The following is a 22,557-nucleotide window of genomic DNA, read 5'->3' as shown; positions in this document are numbered from 1 at the left end:
TTTGTGTGGAAGCTAAACAGAGGAGATTGTTTGTATTATCTGGAGGCAAATTCACTAGGGGGCAGCCTAGAGATCTGGTGGCCAGCTGCCAGCAACATGGCTCCAGATAGTGGTTATTGCTGTGGCCAAAGACCTTCTTGGACATTTTTGGGAAATGAATTAAAGGTCACAGCTGCCTATGTGGACAATATCATTGGATGGCCTGCTGTTAAGGCAGAAGATGTTAAAGGCCTATGCAGTCAAACACCTTGATGGTGTTTGAGTCCACAAACAAAACACTTCTGGAGTCTCAGGGGTCAACTTTGTTAGAGAATCCGATACAATTGAAGTCAATGGTGAGTCCTTCTTCAGATGTAATAAAACAACAGAAGAAACAATACCATGCCTCCATACTGCTCCTGATGGTGTCATCAAAGTGTCCGGAAGCCCCAACATTCATATTCAACTTGAAACAAGGTCATTTACATCAAGGTTTTAAGCCTAAATGTTCGCATGATATCTTCGGACGAAGTGCATTCAGGGACCGTCGGAGATGCTAACGTCCACAGCTTAGCCACTTCTGTTGACTTTTAAGCCTAAAACGCGGTGTAAATTATCTTGTTTCGTAACGAATATGAATGTCAGGGCTTGCGGACACTTGGATGACAGCACACACGCAGTATGGAGACATGTGATGTTTTTTCTGTTTTATTACGTCTGAAGATAGGTCACTAATCTGCTACACTGTTTACCCCTGAGACTCCAAAAGTGTTTTGTGGACTCTAACACTTCACCCACCCCCCCATCGGCATAGGAGTGAGTAGATAATGAGGAAATTTCATCTCTCGGTAACCTATCCCTTTAAGTTGAGTCCTGTGAATTTATGTTGGCTCAAGTGTACTTCTATATTTGTGTTAAGTTCTGATGATGTGAACTGTCTGTTGTTTATTGTGAGTCCCTGCTGGACAGAGAAGAAATCAGGAGCTCAGACGATCATGTGATGATTCACATCAGTTCTGAATCGAAAACCACTTTCAGTTTATTATATTTATGTGGGTGTGTCCAGGTGCAACTACGAGGTTGTGTCAATTTAAATGTTGCTGCTGCAATGAATTGTGGGGCGGCGTTTTCTCCTTTCCTTTCATAAAGGATGGTCTGATGTTTCCTATGCTAAAGGAGATAAGATTGGAAGCATTGAAGCACCTTTCATTTAGAGAATTCAAGCATCTCTTATTATAGTAGCCACTGAAATACTATCGGGTCATTTCACTCCGGTAGGAAGGTTCCTAAGCAAGATGAACTATTCGTACAAGTACAAACGTGTGTTTTGTCTTCTGGTTCCTTCTGTTTTATTTTAATTCCAGGATTTCCTGTTGTTTTTGGGATTTTGCCAACACTTACTGAACTTGTTTGTTGTCCTTGTTTAGTTTTTTTTTACTCTGGTCTGCGTCACCTCATCCCTTTTGTTTTATATAATGTAACTCAACTCTATATAACTATACTGTCTGCTTTATGTTCCTGCCCTAGTTACACTCGTACAAGTCAATCATAATTCTACTCCTGTAAAGTACTTGAGTAAATGTATTTAGTTACTTTTCACCTTTGGTGAAATGCAGTATTTGTCAGGACCCTCCAGCTGAGCGTATACCATTTAATAAAAGACTGGGACAGAGATGCTTTAAGAAAACTTTATTATTGTATGGCTGCACCTGGACGGACACAGTTGTCACCATGACAGAAAGCTGCGGGGGACGGAGAGGAGGCAGCCGACTGACAGCCAGAGGTGGCATGGAGTAAAATCACCCAGACATGCTGGAGGAGGACATGCGCTGTCTTACTAGTGGTTTTAACATCTGCAATGCAACATTCAGAGTTTTACTTCAGAGTGGAACTAAGCCATGTTCTGGAGTGACGGGTCCAAACGCTGCACCACCTCAGCCATAGTCCCACCGTCTCTCTCTCTCTACTTCCACTGGCCCTTCTTATAGTCCCACTTGGCGGCGAAGCCCTCGATCGGGTTGACCCTCATGTCCAACATCCTCTTGTACTGTTTGGCCTGCCAGTCGGCATCAAAGGTCCTGGGGGCAGGAGGGTAGACTGGAGGGATAGAGAGAAACATAACAGACGAGTGCAGTGATGCTCCTTTAAGAGATGCTACTCTGCTATCAGTCATAAAGCCTGCAGTCCAGGGGGCGTATCCTAGGGTGGGGGGCACTGGCTCCAGCTGAAATCTGATTGGCCCCTAAAGTGCCCACTCTCCTGTCCGTAGTCAAAATATCAACAACACTAACAATTAATGATTTGAATTTTAATTTCTAAGCTTTTTTGAAGAACACAATGTGCTTGAACAAGGAACACTTTTCAAAATACATTGATGTGTGGCTTTGCTCAAAGCTTTAGAGATAACAGTAAACAACGAATGACTTAAATGTTTACCTTACTGAATCAGGAATTTTGCATGGATGTTGGACATATAATTGGTCCCTCTGTGTAAATTGTGGCCCCTTTATGGCCCCTGATTTAGAAAAGTCCTAGATCTGCCACTGATCTTTTGAGATGAGGTTACCCCCTGTAAAATATGTGTGCTGGATGCTCACAAGTACAGAACCGTCACTGATGTCGTCACCTACAGTTATACTTTTCCTACAAATTCCAAATATCTGCTGAGAGAAATATCTGAGTGTGTGTCATGTCACTGCAGATTTAAGAGATTGGTTTGTCCTGTCAGAGTTATAAAGGCAGATTTGTTTTTTACCATAGACTTTCTGCCACCAGACTATCAGGCCGGTTAAGCCCATTAGGATGAAGATCCCCCCCACGACGGACTTCCACTCTGCTGACGGCTGCTTCATCTCGGGGAAGGTCTGGGAGAACATCAGCCGGTACACTGCAGGAGGTCAGAGAGGAGACGACAGGCAGGTGTACAGAGTCATAAATCCAACACGACAGGTTGTGATGAAGGTGAATAATTTGTTCCTGGTCATGATCCAAAAATTGCCCATTTGCAGCCAGTTGTCACATTTATGTCAAAAGAAAGTTTTCAAATGTTTTAAGTAAATAAGTGATAATAAATTATAAATAATATATGAAGCAAAGATTAAAAACAAGAGTATAAATATAAATTTGTGTAACTCAACTCTTTATTCCAGTCCACATTTATCTTCTAATGACCCTGAATTCATCTTGTGACTGTATTACTGATATGTTTGCACTGATGCATCAATAGAAATTAAATTATGTAAATATTAAATCAGATCAGTCATAGGGGCGATAATTAAAACTATTGGTTTAATTTTTTAAACTATTTTAAAAATGTATCATGTCTTTGTGCATCAAACTTTATGCTGAAAACTACAGCTGTCAGATAAATGTAGTGGAGAGTAAAAAGTAACAGTATTTCCTGGAAATACTGGAAGTACAGTACAAGTACCTCAGAATTGTACTTACATTCAGTACAGTACTCGAGGAATTGTACTTGGTTACGTTCCAACACGATTGATCAGTTATAAGCTTCAATTTAAGTGTTTACGCAGAATAATCCTTAACTTGAATAAATATAGCATCTGAAAAAAATTAATGAGCAATAAGTACTTTGAGTATCATAAGTAAAGATTACCCACTATAAAGAAACATTTTACTTGATGAGAGTTGTATTATTGTATATAATTGATTATTGTTACTGAGGCATTAACATGTAACTTATAGTATTCTAACTAGATCATATACCAATGGGTGAATTTCTGTAGTGGAGTAAAGAGTACAGTACTATTAAATACTCTGAAATGTACAGGTGAAGTTGTATAAAATTAATATACAAGCACATAGCAGTACAGTACAAGTACCACTGAATTGTACTTGAGTACAGACGTTTATTTGTACTGCTAATTTCCCTGTGCTTTTAAATGACTGTTGATCTTGTATATTGACAGTGGTGATGTCAGGGGTGTATTTAAACCTGTTGTGTGTGTTCTGTACTGAGTGCTGCCTCAGCCTCTGTGAGTTAAGGACCTACAGGCGACCTTCTCCTCTTTGGACAGTTGGCTCCAGGGTCCTTGCTCCTTCTGCTTCAGGCTCTGGTCACCAGTCGTCAGTGTGTCCTTGTAGGGTCTGTCAGGCAGAGGAATGTCCACACGGTCCCAGTACAAGGGCAGAGACATGTCCGTGGTCTCTGCCACGTCTGCAGGGACAGAGGCACAGACAGAGCACTCACTCTTTGTAATCAAATGCTGCAACAGTTGAGAGAAATCTGTGGTCAGTTTTTCACACGATAAGAGCCTCAAAGACTGTGAGGCCACGATGGTACTGCAGCGCCATCTGCTGGTTTGCTAGACAGAGACCTCCTGTTCTCGTCTTTATACAGTGTCTTTATATACAGTCTGTATATGGTTCTGGCACGTTATCAGTCTTCATACATAAAACAAATTACTAAATTTAGGATACTGTCATTTTTGTTTTGTTGAGGATCTAAATTAATTAATTTGAACAAATTCAGCAAACACTGATAATCTCGAGGTAACATCTTTGTGCAGGTCTTACACCAAAATCTTTGAGCCCTCAGATTCTGTGACCTACTTACAATGTTGGTATACTCACTTCACATGTACACACAGCAGCTGTTAGCAGTAATGGTACTTCATTAGACTTGAGGTGGGGTCATAAACTATAACAGTTGTGATTTAAATGTAACCAAACCTGTGGGAACCTTCCATGTTCAGTCATAGAATGTCAACACGCTTTCTTCAATACACTTTTGTGGTACTTTAGACGACCATATCCATATTCTGCTACTTTATACTTTGACTTCACATGGAGATGTACATTTTACTCCATTGCATTGTGTCCCAGATTCAGTCACTAGTTTTGTTTCAGATTTAGATGATTACTGCTCAAATACATTATGTCGATTATTAGTTTAAATAAATTAAGACTTGATTGATTATCAGGCCACAGTAATACAGCAGAATGTATCCGTTTATTATTGCAATAAAGACGGTTATCCAATAATGTAATTGTTTTTTAAATGATCCACTCTGGCTGACCAGGTCTTTCTGTGTAGAGAAATGCAGGTTAATTTGAAAATCTACATTCACTTTAAAAAAATCACACAAAAAGCAGCGTGATCCCCTCACATGATGGTCTCTAGTCTATATCTATTTTTATATCTAAAACTAGAGTCACCAGTTTTAGTTGCTGTAACTAACAATGTGTTCCCATGGGTGTGAATGTGAGAGTGAATGGATGTTTGTCTGTATTTGTGTCACCGGTGATAGACTGGTGACCTGTCCAGATCATAGACCGTATCCAGACCAATACCTTTTAATTGTACACAGTGGTGTTGCTTGAGGTAGGAGTACTTCCTCTGCTGTTCACACTGGACAGAACATGATACTAGACACTAACTGGGGGATGAGGCCGACAGTTCCTCTTCATCAAAATCACCGGCACCTACTACAGACTAAAACTACAGACCATCTTGAGAGGGCATCACACCAGCCGCAGCCCTTGTCAATAATGTAATGTAATGACAACTAGATAATAATATAATAATGTATATATTATTATATAAAATATTGGTCTAATAACCTCCTCATGGTGTGGTCCCTTCCCTACAGAATCTAAACACCTGAAGCGAGCCTACAGTCAACTCGATGTGGAAAACCACAGATGTAGTGGTACCGTGGCCGTGGCTCGCCATCCTCACGCTGCTGGTGCTGAAGGCTGCAGTGGCACGCCTGGCCAGGAGGCTTCCCACGCGCCCTGCCGTCAGGTGGAGCATCTGAAAACAGGTGAACAGGGACACCGACTCGTTTATTCCAGACTTCATCAGCACAGACATGCTGCTGACTAACCGTTCAAAGTGTTGAATCAGCGGATTAGCAGTTATCATCTTAGTTTAATAAATCAATCAATTATCTGAGTGACAATAACTCAGCTGCAGAAATTCTTAAAGGAGCCATTTAAGAGTGATTAAAAGGGAGTATCTACTTTGAAATGTCAATGATTGAATGATTTTTAACTTTTTAATTTGAATGAAGAAAACATCTTCAGACAAATAAACCTACATATATTTTTTTAAAGTTATCAAATGTATCCGTGACACTACTGCTGCCCTTAGATAAAGCTGCAAGTCATTTTAGAAAGTATATTTGAAAGAATTCGCCCTACTCCCTCCTAATCTATAGGTCCGGGTGATCATGACGTGTGAAGGGAAGGCTGTGACAGCAGACACTGTCATTGGCCTCAATCTCAATAGAAGACGACTTGATTTCTGCATTTCGTTTTCTTATGTTTATTTAGCCATAAAGTACAAACAGCGACCCTGATTACCTTTGGATTTGTTTTCTGGATGTTTCTGGACTCTGCAGCATGTGGTGTAATATAGCACATTGGGCAAAAAGCGGGTTACAGGTCAAACCCATTCTTTGGATGTTTTGCCACTACATTAATATGTAAAATGTTTGGGTCCTGTTTTAAAGCCAATTGTCACAACAGTGCTGGATTGTTCTTTACTTACTATATTTTTTTATTGTCTCTGTGACATAGTTTTTTTTTTTCATATAGAAGTTTTACACAAGTCCACATGTTATATAATTTCTGTTAAACAGTAAACTGTGTTGTTAAGCAGAACAAAAGCACCTGAACGCACGACAAGTTGTATATATGCCCATTTGCAAATACAACACCTCTTTAAAGCTGCTTTCAGACATGCACTGCACTACAGAGAATCTCTTAAATCTACACAGGGGTTGACTGTGAGAACACAAATGTCAGAGTGTGATCCTCTGGACTTTTTCTGGAGTTTTCTACGGCCAGCCCTCTAAAAAACAAAAAAAAGGACAAAAGAATGTGGTGCCATACACGCAATGAGTGTTTTGGTGATAAAGGCTGACGCCGGTTTAAATTTGCTGGAGACGAAAACGAGTGATCTCCACAGCGGAATGTATAAGTTGCGTCCAGCCTCTACCTTCTGGCCACCCCTCACCTGAACGCTCGGGAGATTTCTGTGTTCCTGTCAACGCATCTGAGCGGAGAATCTCCTGCTGCATTGTTCATGCGTTAAAGGCAAACTCTAACCCCAACTCTTATGTTTGTACTTAATAAATGTGGCCTTCGTAAGTTTCAGATCCATTCTGTGCCAGTCTGGCAGCATCATCATGTTTTACAGTTAAATACATGATGTGATAATGTAACGAAGAATGAACAAGTTCTTGTACTGATGCAGCTCAGAGATTCAGACAAGTCTGATGACACTTCACACATTAACATTCACTGCCAGACAAGCAACAGATCATATCAAAGTGTACAAACAGCACACTGACTATACTCTGAAATATGAGGGTTGTTTACGTTCAGTTACTAAGTATTAAGGAATCATGTTTAAAATTATGTTTAAAGATTCAGTTTCTCTCACATTGCTGTTGTCCTTTCACTTGTTCTTCTGTGGCTTATCACACACACACACACGCTTAAGCATGTAGAGTGAAAATGGCGGATATTGGCAGATATTCAAGTTGAGAGTGCACGCTGACCTTCTGAGAGGGACAAAGGAGAAAGACTTGAACTGTTTACTATTGAATGAAACAAGTGTCTAATTAAATAAAGAAATGTACTGGAGGGAGCACATTGTATGACCAAAATCAAATATGATTCATGTTTACAGTAAAGTTTTTTATTCATGCACAGATAGACATTGCGTTTGACAAACTCTGTGCAGCATATCTTCAGCTTCACAAACAGTCAACACTGCTGCACATTTGTGAACCTCGATCTGTGTCGTGCTTTATTATCTTTTCTGCATGTCCGCCACTCTGTGTGTGGGGTTAAGTGAGGCAAGGGAAAAAGGGGGTGTCTCTCTGTCGTCCCCTCAACTGCTCCTTGCCAAACACTCTTTACAGTATAACCTGTTTATTTGATTCAGCAAAGAGAGGTACTCACGGTGGTTGTTAGAGGGGAAACGGCAGGATCAGAAGATGCAAACAGCACAAGAAGCACAATCTTGAGAGAAAAGGGCTGCACAGGCCTTCTTTCCTGTTTTCGTCTCGGTTTTATCGCCACATAACACCGAGCAGGAACCAACTGGTGGGCGGGATGGGAGGAATAACGAGGGAGAGGGAGGGAGCTCAGAAAGGAGAGAGACCAAACCAGTGCAAGTAAACAATCTAACAAAGCATGTGATAGGACAGGCAGAGGCAGACGGAGAGAGAGGGTTGAGTTTGGCTCACAGATCATTGAGCAACACAGAGATACTTTCTCTTATTTCCATATTCAAACGCTCCTCACTCTGCTCTAGGTCTCCTCGCTGCTCCCATTCAGACAGGACGACAGGGTCGATTTAGGTGAGGTTACATTGGGACAGACGGGGCTCTATATTTACAGTAGGCAGGAAACCGCACAGTCTGCACATGTGCACGAGACAGTGAAAGTGTCATGTGGATTTAAAAGAGTAGATATAAACGGACAGAACAAGGGAGAAGTTACCACATTTTACCCAAACTCCTCCACAAGTTAGGGTTGGCACCCGGCACCTTTAGCTGTTGGCAAGGAGCCCAGCGGCTGGCGGACTGCGGGGGGGGGGGGGGGGTGTGGTGTAAAGGCAGCAGAGACGGAGGGAGAAGGGGAGGAGAGTCCCAGAGGTCAGATAAGGACAGACTTGTTCATAGTAACCCCACGCTGCTCAGCTGTGTGCGTCTCCTGAAGCACTGACTTATAATACAGGCTGGGGTGGAACGAAAATGTGCAGTCGATCCTGTTCGATCAGTTTCATAGAGAGAAACAAACTGTTCATTGTACTTATTTTGGCTCAACTCTCTTACTTTGTAGCATGACTCATTTTCAAACAAACCTTAACCTAATTTTCTTTCAATCTTTCTGAAAAATATATACAGTATATCACAATTGGGTCACACTGCCACGCCCCCACTGACTGCTACAGATCGCTACACAACACGATGAACAGTTCACAAGTGGTCACTGTTTTTGTTTCTCTCCAGTATTTAGCTTATGTTATGCTTTGCTGCCCTTTATATTACTGTTCATTAATACTGTGTTTTATGAGAATACATGCTGTGGCTCGTGAACGCTACCTGGGTTCACAGGTTCACAGTCTGTATTCACCTCCCTCCACAAACACAGGCCAAAGTACATGGAGAAAGCCAGTGTCACTTACTTGGCTGGAAGGGACATTACAAGTGTATTATCCTGTTTTATAATCCCTTTTATTTTATCTCAGCAAACGGTGCTTGTGTCACAATTGTGCTGCAGTGTTTTTTAACTCAAGTGGTTGAAATGAACCAAGTGCATTTACTCAACCACTTTTCCATTTAATACAGTGTTGAAGAGCTTCGAATTCCCATTTAATGCTAATTTTAACAACTCCACCACAACCCATTATTTTTCTACTTCTACCCCACTACATAAGTTATTTATTAAATGCTCTGCACATTCCAAATCTGAAATCAAAGATAAAACTGTGGAAATCCAATACAACAGCACATCAGCAAATCTGTATTCCTTTATTATATGGTTAATTGAACCTAATAATCTGACTCTATGTCCATCTTAGAAATGAACCCATTGACCTGACTGTTTATAAATCTGTTATAACAAGAATGTCACTCAGTAGAGCGCATAACTTCACCAAGGCCCAACCGTCCCTTAAAATAATCAAATTTCACACACTCATAGAAATCAGTTCCCTGACTATTCCTGCTTATTTTCATCAAGATCCATGAGCTATTCCCTGGGAAATCAGTGATCCTGTAGCAAAATTGAATGGGTTCCACCAAGTTTCATGGTAATCCTTCCTGTAGTTTTTTTGTAATGCTGCTAACTAACAAACAGATGAAAACATAATCTCCTTAGTGGAGGTAAATATATCCACCTAGCAGCCAGTATTAACACATGTTGTAATATCAAAATGAAAGCGACCATTCTGACTCCATGATGAATACCTTTACTTCTGACAATTAACTCGTTTTGCAGAAATAGATTTTATCACTTTATTAGTTGATACTGTGATTACATTGACTAACAGCTGCCTACACATCCAGAAAATATGAACAAATAATATCGTTCATTTGCAGTTTTCATCAGCTAGTTGCCAACTGTCTGACTGATGCTGGGCAGGTTCATCAGCTCAACTCAAATAAAAGAGAAATCCTTGTAATTGGGCCACAGCAGATCCTACATGCTCTTATCACCTCACGCCTTGATTATCCATCTGTACAAAAAATTAGCAGCTAGGCTTTTAGAACTAAGACATATGATCACATCATGCCTGCTTTTTCATTTTTACTTTGGCTCCCACTTTGTTTTAGGATTGATTTTAAGATTTTATTGATTACTTTTATGACTCTTCATGGCCAGGCCCCAGGCTGTATCTCTGATCTTTAATATCTTTTATTATTTTAACAATTTAGTCTCTGTTGTGTGGTGTTGAAGTGTTATTATTATTACTATGATCATTTTCAGACCCTTCTTCACCATACCGTTTACCTGTCTAGAAGCGATACTGAAGAGGGCTGTAAGAAAAAAACAAAACAGTAAATAAACAACAAAGCAATGAGCTGAAGGATGCTCAAACATCACGTCAAGCTGAGGGGAACTGCAGAATCTGGTGATAATTCTCTTTTCATGTTACTCTACTGAAAACCAGTCATTTGATGCATTGGTAAAATAAAAATATGAATTTGAGGCGTGCTAAGAAAAACTGAAAGAGCAGAACCTTTCTTGTTATTGACTATTTTTACAGGGTTGTTGCTACTTTTAAGATGTTTATTCTGTAAATTATCAGGAAATATCTTAAAATGTTATACTCTTCTATGCTATTGGGTTGGAGGAAGGCATTTACTGTAAGACGTCACACCTCAAAGCCTGAATAAGGGGGCAAATGAGAAACTAGAGGTGGACTGACCCTTTTAAGATGAGTAAGTTGCTGTAACTGGAAATACCACAAAAGTCCACAAGATGGCAGCACTTCACAACCTTTTGAGGCAGCAGCAGCCTGAGAATCACCATGGACGTTACACATATGATAATGAACTCATTCAAAAAACAAGACAGTTTGTCAGTTAAAACTGATGAAATCCAGATGTTTATCTTGCTGAACTGGTCCAGGTTGTATTTCACTGGGGAGGAACATCTGCACCCTCTTTCAGACTCTTAAACATTGCCCCAAACCTGCAGAGTAATCACTAGCATGTAGGTTGTTTGTGTAAACTACACTCCTGTAGTTTATTAGAAACAGGACGGTGACCTCATTTTAAAGAATAATTGTAGTGGTCTGGTGGTCCTGCAGAAGAGTAACCGCTTGCACAATGATCAAGAGCAAAGCTGCTTCAGCAGTCATTAAAGTAAATCACCTTTTATTGGATAGATGAGACTGAATGGAACCGACACTCAAATACTGTCAAATAGTTCCCGAGAGCACACTGCCTCTCCTGTTCTTCAAAATGGAACTAATGGTTAACTCAGATGCGTCAGTGGTTCGCTCCCACTTCTTGTGAGAGCCATTGTCTGTCAATATCATCAGCTTAGCCACATGCCGCCGAGCAGCCAGGTTTCCCTTTTCAGTTCTGGGAAAGCATGTGAAGCAGAGAAACACAAACACGGTGGTTGTGCAGCAGATTTTCCAGACATGCATCCAAAGCAACCTCATAGATGATTAAGTTATTGAAAAGTCAAGCTTCATGAAGTGCATGTATTTCTCCAGCAAGAAATTATTTGTGATGAAGCTACTCACTCGCTGACATTTAGCGATGCCGTCTGTCAAAAGCAGCAGCAGCTGCCAGTACAATACAAACACAGTATGGCACGCGTCCTTGATTCATTTATGGAAATGAGGTTAGGACCGTGACGGTGCAAATAACCCCAGATCAACCCCCTTCTCCCCCACAATCACTTTGTCCTTTATCCCCAGCGGGGTTACACCCCATTCTGACCCGCAGCCACCCTCTCCTGTCCCATTAGAATTGGAGATGTTTCACCATCTCTCACGGGGACACGTTTGTCGTTGGTCATCTGTCCCCTTCCCTTTGTTTAGCAACTCGCCCATCGTCTGTTTTCATAACAATAAAGCTGCAGAAATGAGGACTGAAGGGGGGGTATCAGCACACAGTGTCAGTTTGGAGTTAACTGAACGACACACACACACACAATGATACGCCCCCTTAAAATGGTCCTAACAGCAGATCTCTCAGTATTCTTCTCAAACGTGTTTCCTGGCTGACATCCTGACAAAAGACGGACTCAGCCCCCCCCCCCCGCTCGCTCACAGTGACAGTGATGCTTCTTTGTATTGTTGTCAGCTGAGGTGTCACTGAGGAAGCTCCGGCACCTCCATTTGTAAAGATGTACACTTTGTCACATCGTTTTAATGAATTTAGTTCTGTTTACCCTGCAGGAAAGTGATTCTGTGGCTGATCTGCTTCTTGAGATTCCACTTTTTCCTCTCTGGTTCCTCTTTCATCTCCTCATATACAGCGTGTATAACAGCGGCTCACTCAGCTGCGGGGCAGAGAGACGGCAGGAGCGTGGACTGACTGTCTGCTTGTCAGTCACGAGAATGCGTCTGCAAGAAGAATCTCTTAATTCCTTTTAACACGGTGAATGTAGGTCACAGCAAAAAGCCAGCGTGATGGTGTGTGGCCACGCATCTCTCTGTCGCTGCTCGGCCTCATGCTCTTTCTGTGTGAAAGCCTCAGACGTGCCTGGCTCTATCTGCCCCAGCGTCTCCAGGCTTGCTGTACTTGGCATTGTCCTTCCTGTAGAACTTGTCTGGACATTGGCAGAATCTGACCGTGTGTGTGTGTGTGTGTGTGTCGGCATGTGAGTTTGCAACATTTGTCTGTCCCCTCCACTTCCACCCTTGAGGCATTGTGCCTAACTGGGTCATACCGCCACCACTCCCATGCTAATGGTGTTGCTCCTCCTCCTCTTCTCCTGTCTTCCTCATTATTCCTTTTCCCAATCGCCTCTGCCATATTCCACTCTGCTGCCCTTTGTTGTGTTGGTGGGCACTCTGCCCTCACCCCCTTATTGGCATCCCCTCAAAGAGAACACCGATGCATGACTAAGGATGAAAGGGACTGGGAAGTGGCCCGTGATCGAGTGCTCGCTCTGCATGCATAATCCACGACAGCAGCCAAACATACAGCCCACATTACATTATTTGATCATACACTGCAGTGCATGTAGAATATTCATCCAGCCAGCATGCTTAATTCTACATATCAACCATCCTTTCATGTATAATTGTGGTGGGGTTGCAGTGGTAATAAGCTAAGTTAAGTAGCCCATGTGTTCTTCTCCCTAGCCACATTTCCAGGCCAGATATGTAATCCATCTAGCATGGATTTACCCAAAATACCTCCGCAGGAAGACATCCAGGAGGGATCCAGACGACATGTCCAAATCACCCTAAGTGACCCCCTTCTGCACAAGGGAGCAGCAGTTCTTCTCCGAGGCGCCTTGGGACATCTCTATCTCTATGTATCCATGTGTTCAGACAGAAACAAAATCCTTAGTGTCATACATGTAAATTTGACCTGTGGACGTTAACGTTAAGTTACAGATGGACACGCTTGGCTTTTTCTGTGGGAATCCATGCAGAACTCTAGGGGTTTTGTTATGTTCCCCTACTCTTTCTATCTTCGTCAAACGTGTGCCACTCTGGACAAATTTATGTTTCACCATCAGGTGTAAATATTCAGTATGAACACATTAGGCTTAATTCTGCTGCTCGCATGTGATTCACTCTTTCGGTCATTACCCAGAACTCTTGTGCATAGATGAAGATTAGAACAATGATTAGTGTGTCAAACATTTTTGTCCCATCTTCTATTCCCCATTTCACCCTCATTCGCTCGCTTCACTCGGGACTGAGATTTGTTCCCGGGCTGTTTTCCAGCAGTGTACCAGCCTCAGACCTGGTGGTCAGCTGTAAAGCTCGCTGGAGGTTATGTTTGATGAGACCTTTCCTGAGACCACCAGAGCAGATCCTCTCCACACCTCATCTCTCCTGGGAGATCAGGATCAGGTTCACCCCTTACAGAGCCTGTCAATATGGCAGTATCTTTTACAAAATACCCCACAGGACCCACAATCCTTGTCCAGCTCAATAAAACACATGTTCCATGACCAGGACAGAATCCACATTGCTCCTGAACCTGAAGTTTGTCCTTCCCAACACTGGCAGAAGCTTCTTCAGGGGAAACTGATGCAGCACAACATGTATTGTTCTGGTGTTGTCATTTTGTCCAACAGACATTTGAGGTTTTGGATTGAAAAGCATCTTGATTTTAGTTTTTTGTATTTTTTTTTTACTTTGGCATACTGTGCTTTTCCAGACTGGAATTCCAGATTAGAAATCAAGTTTATCAGTAGCTTGCTTATTGACTGTGGCACACATCATCTTCCATATGTCCACTCACCCGATGAAAGGCTTCCACTGTTTGTTTCTGCTGATGCAGACCTGGAAAAGAGCCTAATCAGCACTGAGGCTCCTGCTGTCCTCCATACTTTCTCTTTCTCTCCCTCCTCCTCTTCTATCTCTCAGTTCCTCTTCTGATAGTGAGTTTTTAAAGTAGAGGTCTGGTGATGTGTGATAGCATTGTCTGTTTTTGTTGGCGTGGCACCATCATGTTTCCACTGGGCAAGATGTCTGACCCTCAGATGGCAGGTTTTAGGTTTTCTTCTCAATCCGCAAAGCTGGAAAAACAGCACTGATCTTTGTTGACTGTGTTTATTGCAACAAACAAATACAGATTATTGAGGAATCAGGTTAAGGTAGGAAACTTGTGACTGCCCAGACATACACTGAACAACCAGGTTACTGTAAAATGTGTTAAAATGTTGGAATTAGATTCTACTATCTGCTATATTCCTTCACCAGTATTATTGGTGCACTAGTGAGCTATGTTTTAAACTGAGGGTGATAAGAAGAGTGTGAGAAAACAGAGGTCTCCTCACTGTTAAATGTATCTTAAATATGTTTTATTCTGCCCTCAACCAGTCAGTAGTGTGTGAAGAGTCCTTTGCCCCAACATCAAGTTTAGTCGACACAGAAGCTGCTCTCGTGTTCATTAGTTTCTGTAACTTTATGTTTTTCATCAGAGAAGTTTTAGAGCTTAAGAACTTTTATTTTTACTCATAACAATTCCCTGAATTCCATCCATGTTTGTGTCACGATTCTGCACTAGGACTTCATGCACACTTAATGGAAAATGTATTTTCCTTGTTTTTTTCAAATGTGTGTTTTGGTTGTTTGCTCCTTGAGTTAAGTTGTGTTACCTCCCTTGTATTCCTCTGATTCAGTTAATTTACCTTTTTGTCATTCCTTATGTTTGATGATTCTTTTTTATTTCAGTTTACTTCACTTCCTGTTGTTTCTTGCGTCCTTGATCACCTGCACTTGCTGCCTTATGTGTCACACCTGTGTCTCATTGTCTCCCGTCCCTTTGGTATTTAGTCTCTGTCACAATACATCCTTCAGAGGCTGCATCTGGAGACGGATTGTGCACAGTGGTGCGACTAGGTTGTCACATTTCGAGGGCTACTTCAAATGCAGCCGAAAAACGCATCTTTCCATCTCGGGCCCAACCTATCCCAGGATTTATTGCGCTTCAGTGACAAACTGTTTTTCAGAGAGGTAATTGCGCCAGCAAGACTTTAATTGCGCGAGTATCACGCTTTAGCTCAACCAAACAACTAACGGTACAAATGTTTAAAAAAACGAGGCATCTAAAACTTTTTTGTCGTGTCCAACGTCAGGCAACAAGACGAGCTGGTAACGCTGGAATCATGGAAATCCTCAGTAGACTACACCGTCTCATTAATGTTCAGCCCACCTGGCCCACAAAGGATTCTTTATGGGCTCTGTAGAGTGTGTCCTCAGAAGGATGCAGCCCCTGACACACAGCTTGTGTTTCCTCTTAGACATTTTTAGTTTTTCTTGTTACCTTTGTGTTCAGCGTTCCAGCTATTATTATATTTGTAATATATTCCTATTTGTATGACCTCTGATCCTCTTAGTGATGTTTGCCTTTTTCTGATTATTCTTTAGAATCTCTAGGTCTGACCTTTTGTATTTTTGAACTTTTTATATCAAAGACCAACAAGCCTGATCCTGCGTCTGCATCTGGGTTGTCTTCTCTTGCTATTTTCACAGATATAGCTAGGTATCCAGTTAGCTAAACAGAAAGACGACGTCAGGAATCTTGATCATCTCTGGCTGGTGCACTGTTTCGTCACCGTTCACGTCAATCAACACAACATCAGATGTGCTTTACAATTGTTGAACAAAAAAGCTGTGTGTGGTGAATCCAAGGTCTGGATCTAGCCTACCATTTAAATGCACCTGGATGAAATCTCCAGGACACTGAATTCAGATTGTTTCATCAGAATCTCTTTTTGCTCTGTCAGTACTCTTGTGTTTTTTGTGTTTTTTTTAGCTCTGTTGTGTTGGTGGGTTTCCGTGGCAGCACAGGGTCGGTTGTGTCAATGCCCTTAAAGCTGTGAGCCTTCCTCTGTGTGTCAGCAAGGGTTCAGTTCTCATGATGGATCACCTATGGACACAATACCAGGGTCCCGACCCAATGGGGTTCCCAGCTCTGCCCCAATTAACTTAATACCAATTAATCTACAAGACTGCTCTGCTCTGCCACCTTGGTCTCTTTTGTGAGGGGGCCTGAATCGCCCAGGGCCTCGGACAAACGTGACAGGCATGAATCAGCTCCTAGTCTATGTAATTGGTGCTAATGGCTTTTCTTCTATGGCCAACAAACGGAGGAATGTTAGTTTGTCATTAGCTGTTCTTGAGCAGCTCATGACCCGAGGACCCGAGCTACGGATGTTTCTCTGAAACATCCAGAGTTGAGGAGGTAGAGGAGGTGTGTCACGGCAACACAATGCAATCAGCCAAATACTGGATTTATAAACATTATATATGAGCTGGAACAAAATACTATAAACAGTAAAAATTTGAGTCATTCTCAAATAATATTTTGGTATTAATGATACTGTACTTAAAAAATACATGTTCTTTTTTCCAAGATGTACATAGTGAGTTGACAAATGAACTGTATTTATATAATACTTTTCATCTCAAAGCACTTCACAGAACAAGTCAGGTTTCTGATCCACGTTCATATTGTGCTTCTGTACACATGCTGTACACAGCCGTCAGGGGCTATTTAGAGTTCAGTATCTGGCCCAAGAACATTTCAAATTGCTGTGACATTCAAACAAAAACCCCAAAAATGGCAATACAGTCCCATTGTAACTCACATTCTTTTTTTGAACTGTTTTGAGACCTCACAGTTCATTGCATTTTATAAATGGACAAAATTGACCACACAGATGGCCCACTGAACTGAGTAGGTTGATGAATACCTTTTTATACAGTTTATCCTGGACCACTGATCTTTGTCTTAATAAAGACTTGTAATCCAAGGAGAGCCAGACTAAGTTGACTTTGTTTTTCGTGATGCAGGCCCCTGTCCTTTACATGTCAAGTTGCATTTTCACCAGTGACACAACTCCACCGTCTCTACAGGTGGATTAACAATACCCTTTGAGGTTTTACCTTTTTCTGTCAGTGGTGTTGAACACATCTTAATACTTCTCTTTGTTAGTGTTTTGAATCTACCTACTAATCCCACAAACGTCCGTCTGTCTGTCTATTGGTAATTGCCTGAGAAAGTGCAGTGCAGAGTTGTGTGATTTGGATTGCAACACGCAATTTTTATTCATCAATATCAATAATAGTTTAATAACCAGGCGACCCTTAACTGTCAGTCTGTAGACCATGTTGAACTTCTTCTATGTCCTCAGATAAACTTCAGCAGTGGTTGGTAACTGGGTCAAAATCACCACCAGATCTTTTGAATTATTTCCCCAAAGAATTTCAACATATCTGACTGGGAGAGACATTCACTGCTGTTGCAGGAGCTGATATCTGTCATGACCAGCACAAAGTGTGAGCTTGGGTCTGAATATTGTGCTGATTGCTTCACAAATCACTGAAATAGCGGACATGCAATGTACAGTGTGTGTGTATATATATATATGGGGGCACGACCCCAGGGCAAGAAAGTGTGTGTTCTTGAATGAAATCCCACTCAACTGGGTTTATGTTGACATAGTTTGAAATATTCGATAGATGTGAGCATTCTGAGTCAAATAGCTCAAAAACACAAACCTACATGCAAAAATGATTTACATGTTTACGCAGCAGAATCGGATCACGCAAGATCGCAGCGACACTGAGTTAAATAAAACTCCTAATCCAACTTTGTCAACATGGCCAGACGCGTCTTGGTACCCAACACACACACAGAAAAATATAGAGACTCTCTAAACCCGCCCTGGGAAAAGATCCAGAAATTCTCCAGAGGAATGCCTTCATATCCTGGTTTCCAAACAAATGACCTGTGTGGAGCCAAGAGTGAAGCATGGTGGAGCTGCCTGAGGTTGTTTGAGCCCTGTGAGAGCAGCTGGAGTTCACCTCCTGCAGCTCACCATCTCCAACATGTTGCAGTCTTCTTGCTTCATATCAAACCCTCCATGATGAAACACTTGAAAAGATCTGAGCCTGGATGCCTTCACTGACGCATGTAATCTAGATACATTATGGGGTGCAGCTACCACATTACTACAGAGTTTCTGAGATTTATAGAGAGTCATAATATAACGGGAATAAAGTCGTAATATTACTGTTGAGGAACTTTTGACATTACTGTATATGCCATTATATATTAATGTATATTGTATATTACACATATCTGTACAGGAGAATAGTGGCTGTCTAGTTCCACAGATACTCCCTTCTCTCTCCAAGCAGTACCCAGGGTCAGGTTATAGATAAAGGACCAACCAACAGTACATGTAGTGTCTACGCTGAGGGACTTTCATATCTAACTCAGATGAGCCAGACAGAGAGGCACCAACTTCAACTCTCACCAACTTCAACTCTTTTGTGTATTTCACAAGTTGCAAGACGTAAGGACACAATGTGATTTAGTTAGATTTAGTTTACTATGTGAAGCCTCTTGTTAAGTTATAATTATGTGTATGGAACTTAGAAAAGGTTTTGCAAGAAACAGAGTCTGTTCATGAGAAAGAACCACACAGACTTGGAGGAAGTTATCTCTTTTGTGGAGGAGGAAATTGTCGACTGCAATGGGTGTGCTATTCAAAGGGATTTCGTAGTTTCTCGAGAAAAAGTTCAAGATTTAGGATCCAGAAGAAGTGGATGTCAAAACAAAAATGTGACATTATTCTCAGAATTATTCATGAAGCCGTTAGTCTCCGTCATACCTACACATCCTTTTGTTCTATTGTGCATTACTGTTCAATTGATTGATTATCATTTTTCAACCTCTTCAGCAAACAAAAGATTAATTTAAACCAAATACAGTGACATGATTGAATTGGACATTTAAAAAGTGCAGATTATTTTACTTTTCTGTTCAGTGAATGGAGCCCTATTTATATTGTTCAATGTAACATAAGTAATCGCCTCTAGTTGGTTGTTGATTTCATAATACGCTGAAATTGTTGTTTCAGGAGCCAACTGGCCGTGTGTGTGTGTGTGTGTGTGTGTGTGTGTGTGTGTGTGTGTGTGTGTGTGTGTGTGTGTGTGTGTGTGTGTGTGTGTGTGTGTGTGTGTGTGTGTGTGTGTGTGTCACTAATAGTGCTGTAGAGTATGGTCTTTCACAGGTGGGAATCCCATTTTAGTGAAATGAATGCATTATAGTATAAAAACAGACAAGTATAAATTGTCATAATGTCACAAAAATGAATGACAACTATTATTATGAAAAATGAAATCATGAAAATTCAAATGAGAAGTATTTTGTTCACTTTTGTTCACTGTAGTGTTTCTAATGGTGGATTAGTTTCCTCTGTTTACACTGTATTCATACTCATGTTCTAATCTCCCTCCACCAAAGCAACACTTTCAGTTTTGGCTCTGTGCAAAGCACCAGCTTGCGTGACTTATTAAATTGATAGTGAGGATTAAAGAGATCATTTTGAATTGAGAATGATAGTACAATCACCAAAACAGCATGTGATTCGTGACCAGTCTCTGATTCAGTAGACAGATTCTATAACATAATAAAGATGAACATGCAACACAGATTCAAATAAATATAATTTCAGTTTAAGTGCTTTTTTTGACAAAGACGTTTACATCAAATATAACATCCAGTTTTAGGATGATTCAACTCATCTCATCTTGCACAGCTCCCAGCATCAGTCATTGTATATTATCACCTTTTCATTATTCATTTTCATAGCATTCATAATTCATGTTTTGGTGAAGTGCCTCTGTATGCGTACAGCTGAGAGTCAGCAGGGGGGTTCGATGCTGCTGCAGTCTGGCTGGTGCCACACACACTGCATCATGTGTCCCAGATTATCAAGGATGAGGAGCTGGGGGTGGTGGTGGTGGTGGTGGTGGGAGGCGACATGGAGGAAACAGGAAAATGTTGGGGTTGGGGAGTGTGCAGTGAGTGATGAGCGTGCTGACTTAGTGGTGGGAGAGGGTCAGCTGTGATTCATAAAGAGACAGGATATCCTGGAAAATATGGAAAAAATAATTAAAGGAATAATGAAACATTTCGGGAGAATTGCTTTCATCACGTCTTTATGAGAGAGGAGCTCAGTAAGAGGAGACTTTAGTTTAGCATAAAGCTTGATCCAAAGGCTGCAAAAACACAAATACAGCTCATTAATTAACACATGTACTTGGTTTATTTAATCTTTAAAAAACTGTGGCAGGCCAACAAATTGTCCCATTTTTATGCAAATATGTAGAAATAAAAAGAAAAACCTGCTTTTGTACCGTCTTGTTCACATATCACCTTAAAATGAGGATGGAAACCTGAACGTCATGTTGGGTAAAACCGATCCCAAAGCCCCGGAGTCTATTTCTCTTTCTTGAAGGGTCCCCATCACAAAGCACGGCGAGCGTAATCGCTGACTGACACACTCCAAACCTCAAGTCAAATATTCACTTCCTCTTCCGTGTCTCAGCTGTCATGGCAGTCATTCAGAGTCTGACATGCTTCTGTGGTCAGTCTCCACACGACGTGTCCATCTTCAGAAAAACTACACAGTGAAACTTCAACTGCAGATGAAGGAGAAACAGTCTTGACAGTTTCATTCTGTGATTCCGTCCTTCGAGGATGTAGTCACACCAGAAACATGTCCTAAATTTGCTTCTTCTGATGTTTTACATATTTGTAGTTGTTTGTTATCACATGAAACAAAATATATATTAATATGTCTGCAGCTCCTTTGACATGAGCTGAAACGATAAGTGTCCATTTGTTGTAATATTGTATTTTTATTGAAATGTAGTTGCCAGTGATTGAGGCTTTGCATTCATGTTTCCACCCGTGTGTGTGTGTGTGTGTGTGTGTGTGTGTGTGTGTGTGTGTGTGTGTGTGTGTGTGTGTGTGTGTGTGTGTGTGTGTGTGTGTGTGTGTGTGTGTAGTTGTTTTTGCCAAGTGGCAGATGTCAGCTGTCAGAAATTCCTGAATTTCCAACTTGGAATTACAAGTCACAGCTGCTCATTTTGAAGACTACAGGAGGTTATGAGATTTGAATAAATCAAATCCACCCATCCATCCATTATCTATACTGCTTATGCTTTGAGGGTCACAGGGGATCTGGAGCCAATCCCAGCTGACATTCGGTGAGAGAGGCATATCACAGAGCCAATATACAGAGACAAACCACCATTCACACTTACAGTTACACCTACGGAAAAACTCTGTTGTGTCCAATTAACTTAACCCCAACCTGCATGTGTGTGGACTGTGGGAGGAAGCTGGGGTACGTAGTGACAAACCAATGCAGACACACAGAGATCAGGCAAACTCCACACAGAAAGGCCCCGGCCAATTGAATTCAAAGTGGGAACCTTCTTTCTTTCTTGATGTGAGGCGACAGTGCAATCATATAAATATCAATATTTGTTGTTTTTTTTACTTCAGATTTTGTTCGGATTAAACAAACAAGATGTAAAATGTTCATTTGTGAGCTTTAGAGGTGCTGGTAGTCAGATGTTGTTACTTTTGGAGAGAGCCAGGCTCGCTGTGTCCACTGCTTATATGCTTAAGGTTAGCTAACTGGTTGCTGAATCCTTCATCAGCCGCGTGAACCGAAATGAAACGGTCTCTTATTGCATCACCAGCTCGACCTGCCCTTACAGCCTTTGCCTAGTAACAGAGCTATGGACAAAAAACGTCTTTGCTTGATTAAAAACTTTGAAAAGACGAAAAAAAAACATTTGTCTGGTTTAGTACTTACATTTAAAAATATATTCTTACCTTTTCGCCTCGCTTGGCGTTTCCTCTTTGAAAAACAGTTTGTCACTGAAGTGCAATGAATCATGGGATATGTGTGGCTGGGAAGAATCCACCTGATGAAGCCTTCGTTGCTCAGGGCCGGAAGGGTGCATTTGTTGGCCGCATTTGTCCCGGCCTTCGAATTGGGACAGTCTAGTCGCACCGCTGTGACACAATCGTTCTTCAAAAGCTCCCAAGGATGAGGCCCCCGAGATGAGACACA

At 41.4% G+C, this 22,557-nt stretch overlaps 1 protein-coding gene and 1 long non-coding RNA gene across 3 annotated transcripts; one reads left to right on the top strand and one right to left on the bottom strand.

Annotated features, from left to right (window-relative positions):
* Positions 1-1,653: 1,653 nt before the first annotated feature.
* On the bottom strand, positions 1,654-8,075 carry LOC117765071. Of its 2 annotated transcripts, none has more exons than XM_034591324.1 (5): positions 7,915-8,075; positions 5,656-5,755; positions 3,992-4,156; positions 2,735-2,866; positions 1,654-2,076 (listed from the first exon to the last, which is right to left on the bottom strand). In XM_034591324.1, exons 2-5 carry the CDS (start codon positions 5,753-5,755, stop codon positions 1,943-1,945), a joined length of 531 nt encoding a protein of 176 aa, XP_034447215.1. In that variant the 5' UTR covers positions 7,915-8,075; the 3' UTR covers positions 1,654-1,942. The 2 variants fall into 2 exon arrangements, with proteins under 2 accessions (XP_034447215.1, XP_034447216.1); XM_034591325.1 differs by having other exon boundaries at positions 1,661-2,076; positions 5,662-5,755.
* On the top strand, positions 2,075-21,556 carry LOC117765082. Its single transcript, XR_004614499.1, has 3 exons — positions 2,075-2,659; positions 14,567-14,576; positions 21,545-21,556. It is a non-coding gene; the product is annotated as an uncharacterized LOC117765082 (long non-coding RNA).
* The last annotated feature ends 1,001 nt before the right edge of the window (positions 21,557-22,557 follow it).

This window comes from Hippoglossus hippoglossus, chromosome 7 (assembly GCF_009819705.1).
Source record: "Hippoglossus hippoglossus isolate fHipHip1 chromosome 7, fHipHip1.pri, whole genome shotgun sequence".
Classification (NCBI taxonomy): Eukaryota; Metazoa; Chordata; class Actinopteri; order Pleuronectiformes; family Pleuronectidae; genus Hippoglossus; species Hippoglossus hippoglossus.
Note: the sequence above shows the minus strand (reverse complement) of the source record. Positions and strands in the feature narration are given on the sequence as shown.

What these genes read in the sequence shown, in the direction of transcription:
- LOC117765071 (XM_034591324.1), bottom strand. Translation starts at nt 5,755, where the DNA reads ATGCTCCACCTGACGGCAGGGCGCGTGGGAAGCCTCCTGGCCAGGCGT. An exon ending in GATGGCGAGCCACGGCCACG is followed by an intron (nt 4,157 to 5,655) that starts GTACCACTACAT and finishes CTGTCCCTGCAG; the next exon opens with ACGTGGCAGAGACCACGGAC. An exon ending in CTGGTGGCAGAAAGTCTATG is followed by an intron (nt 2,077 to 2,734) that starts GTAAAAAACAAA and finishes CTATCCCTCCAG; the next exon opens with TCTACCCTCCTGCCCCCAGG.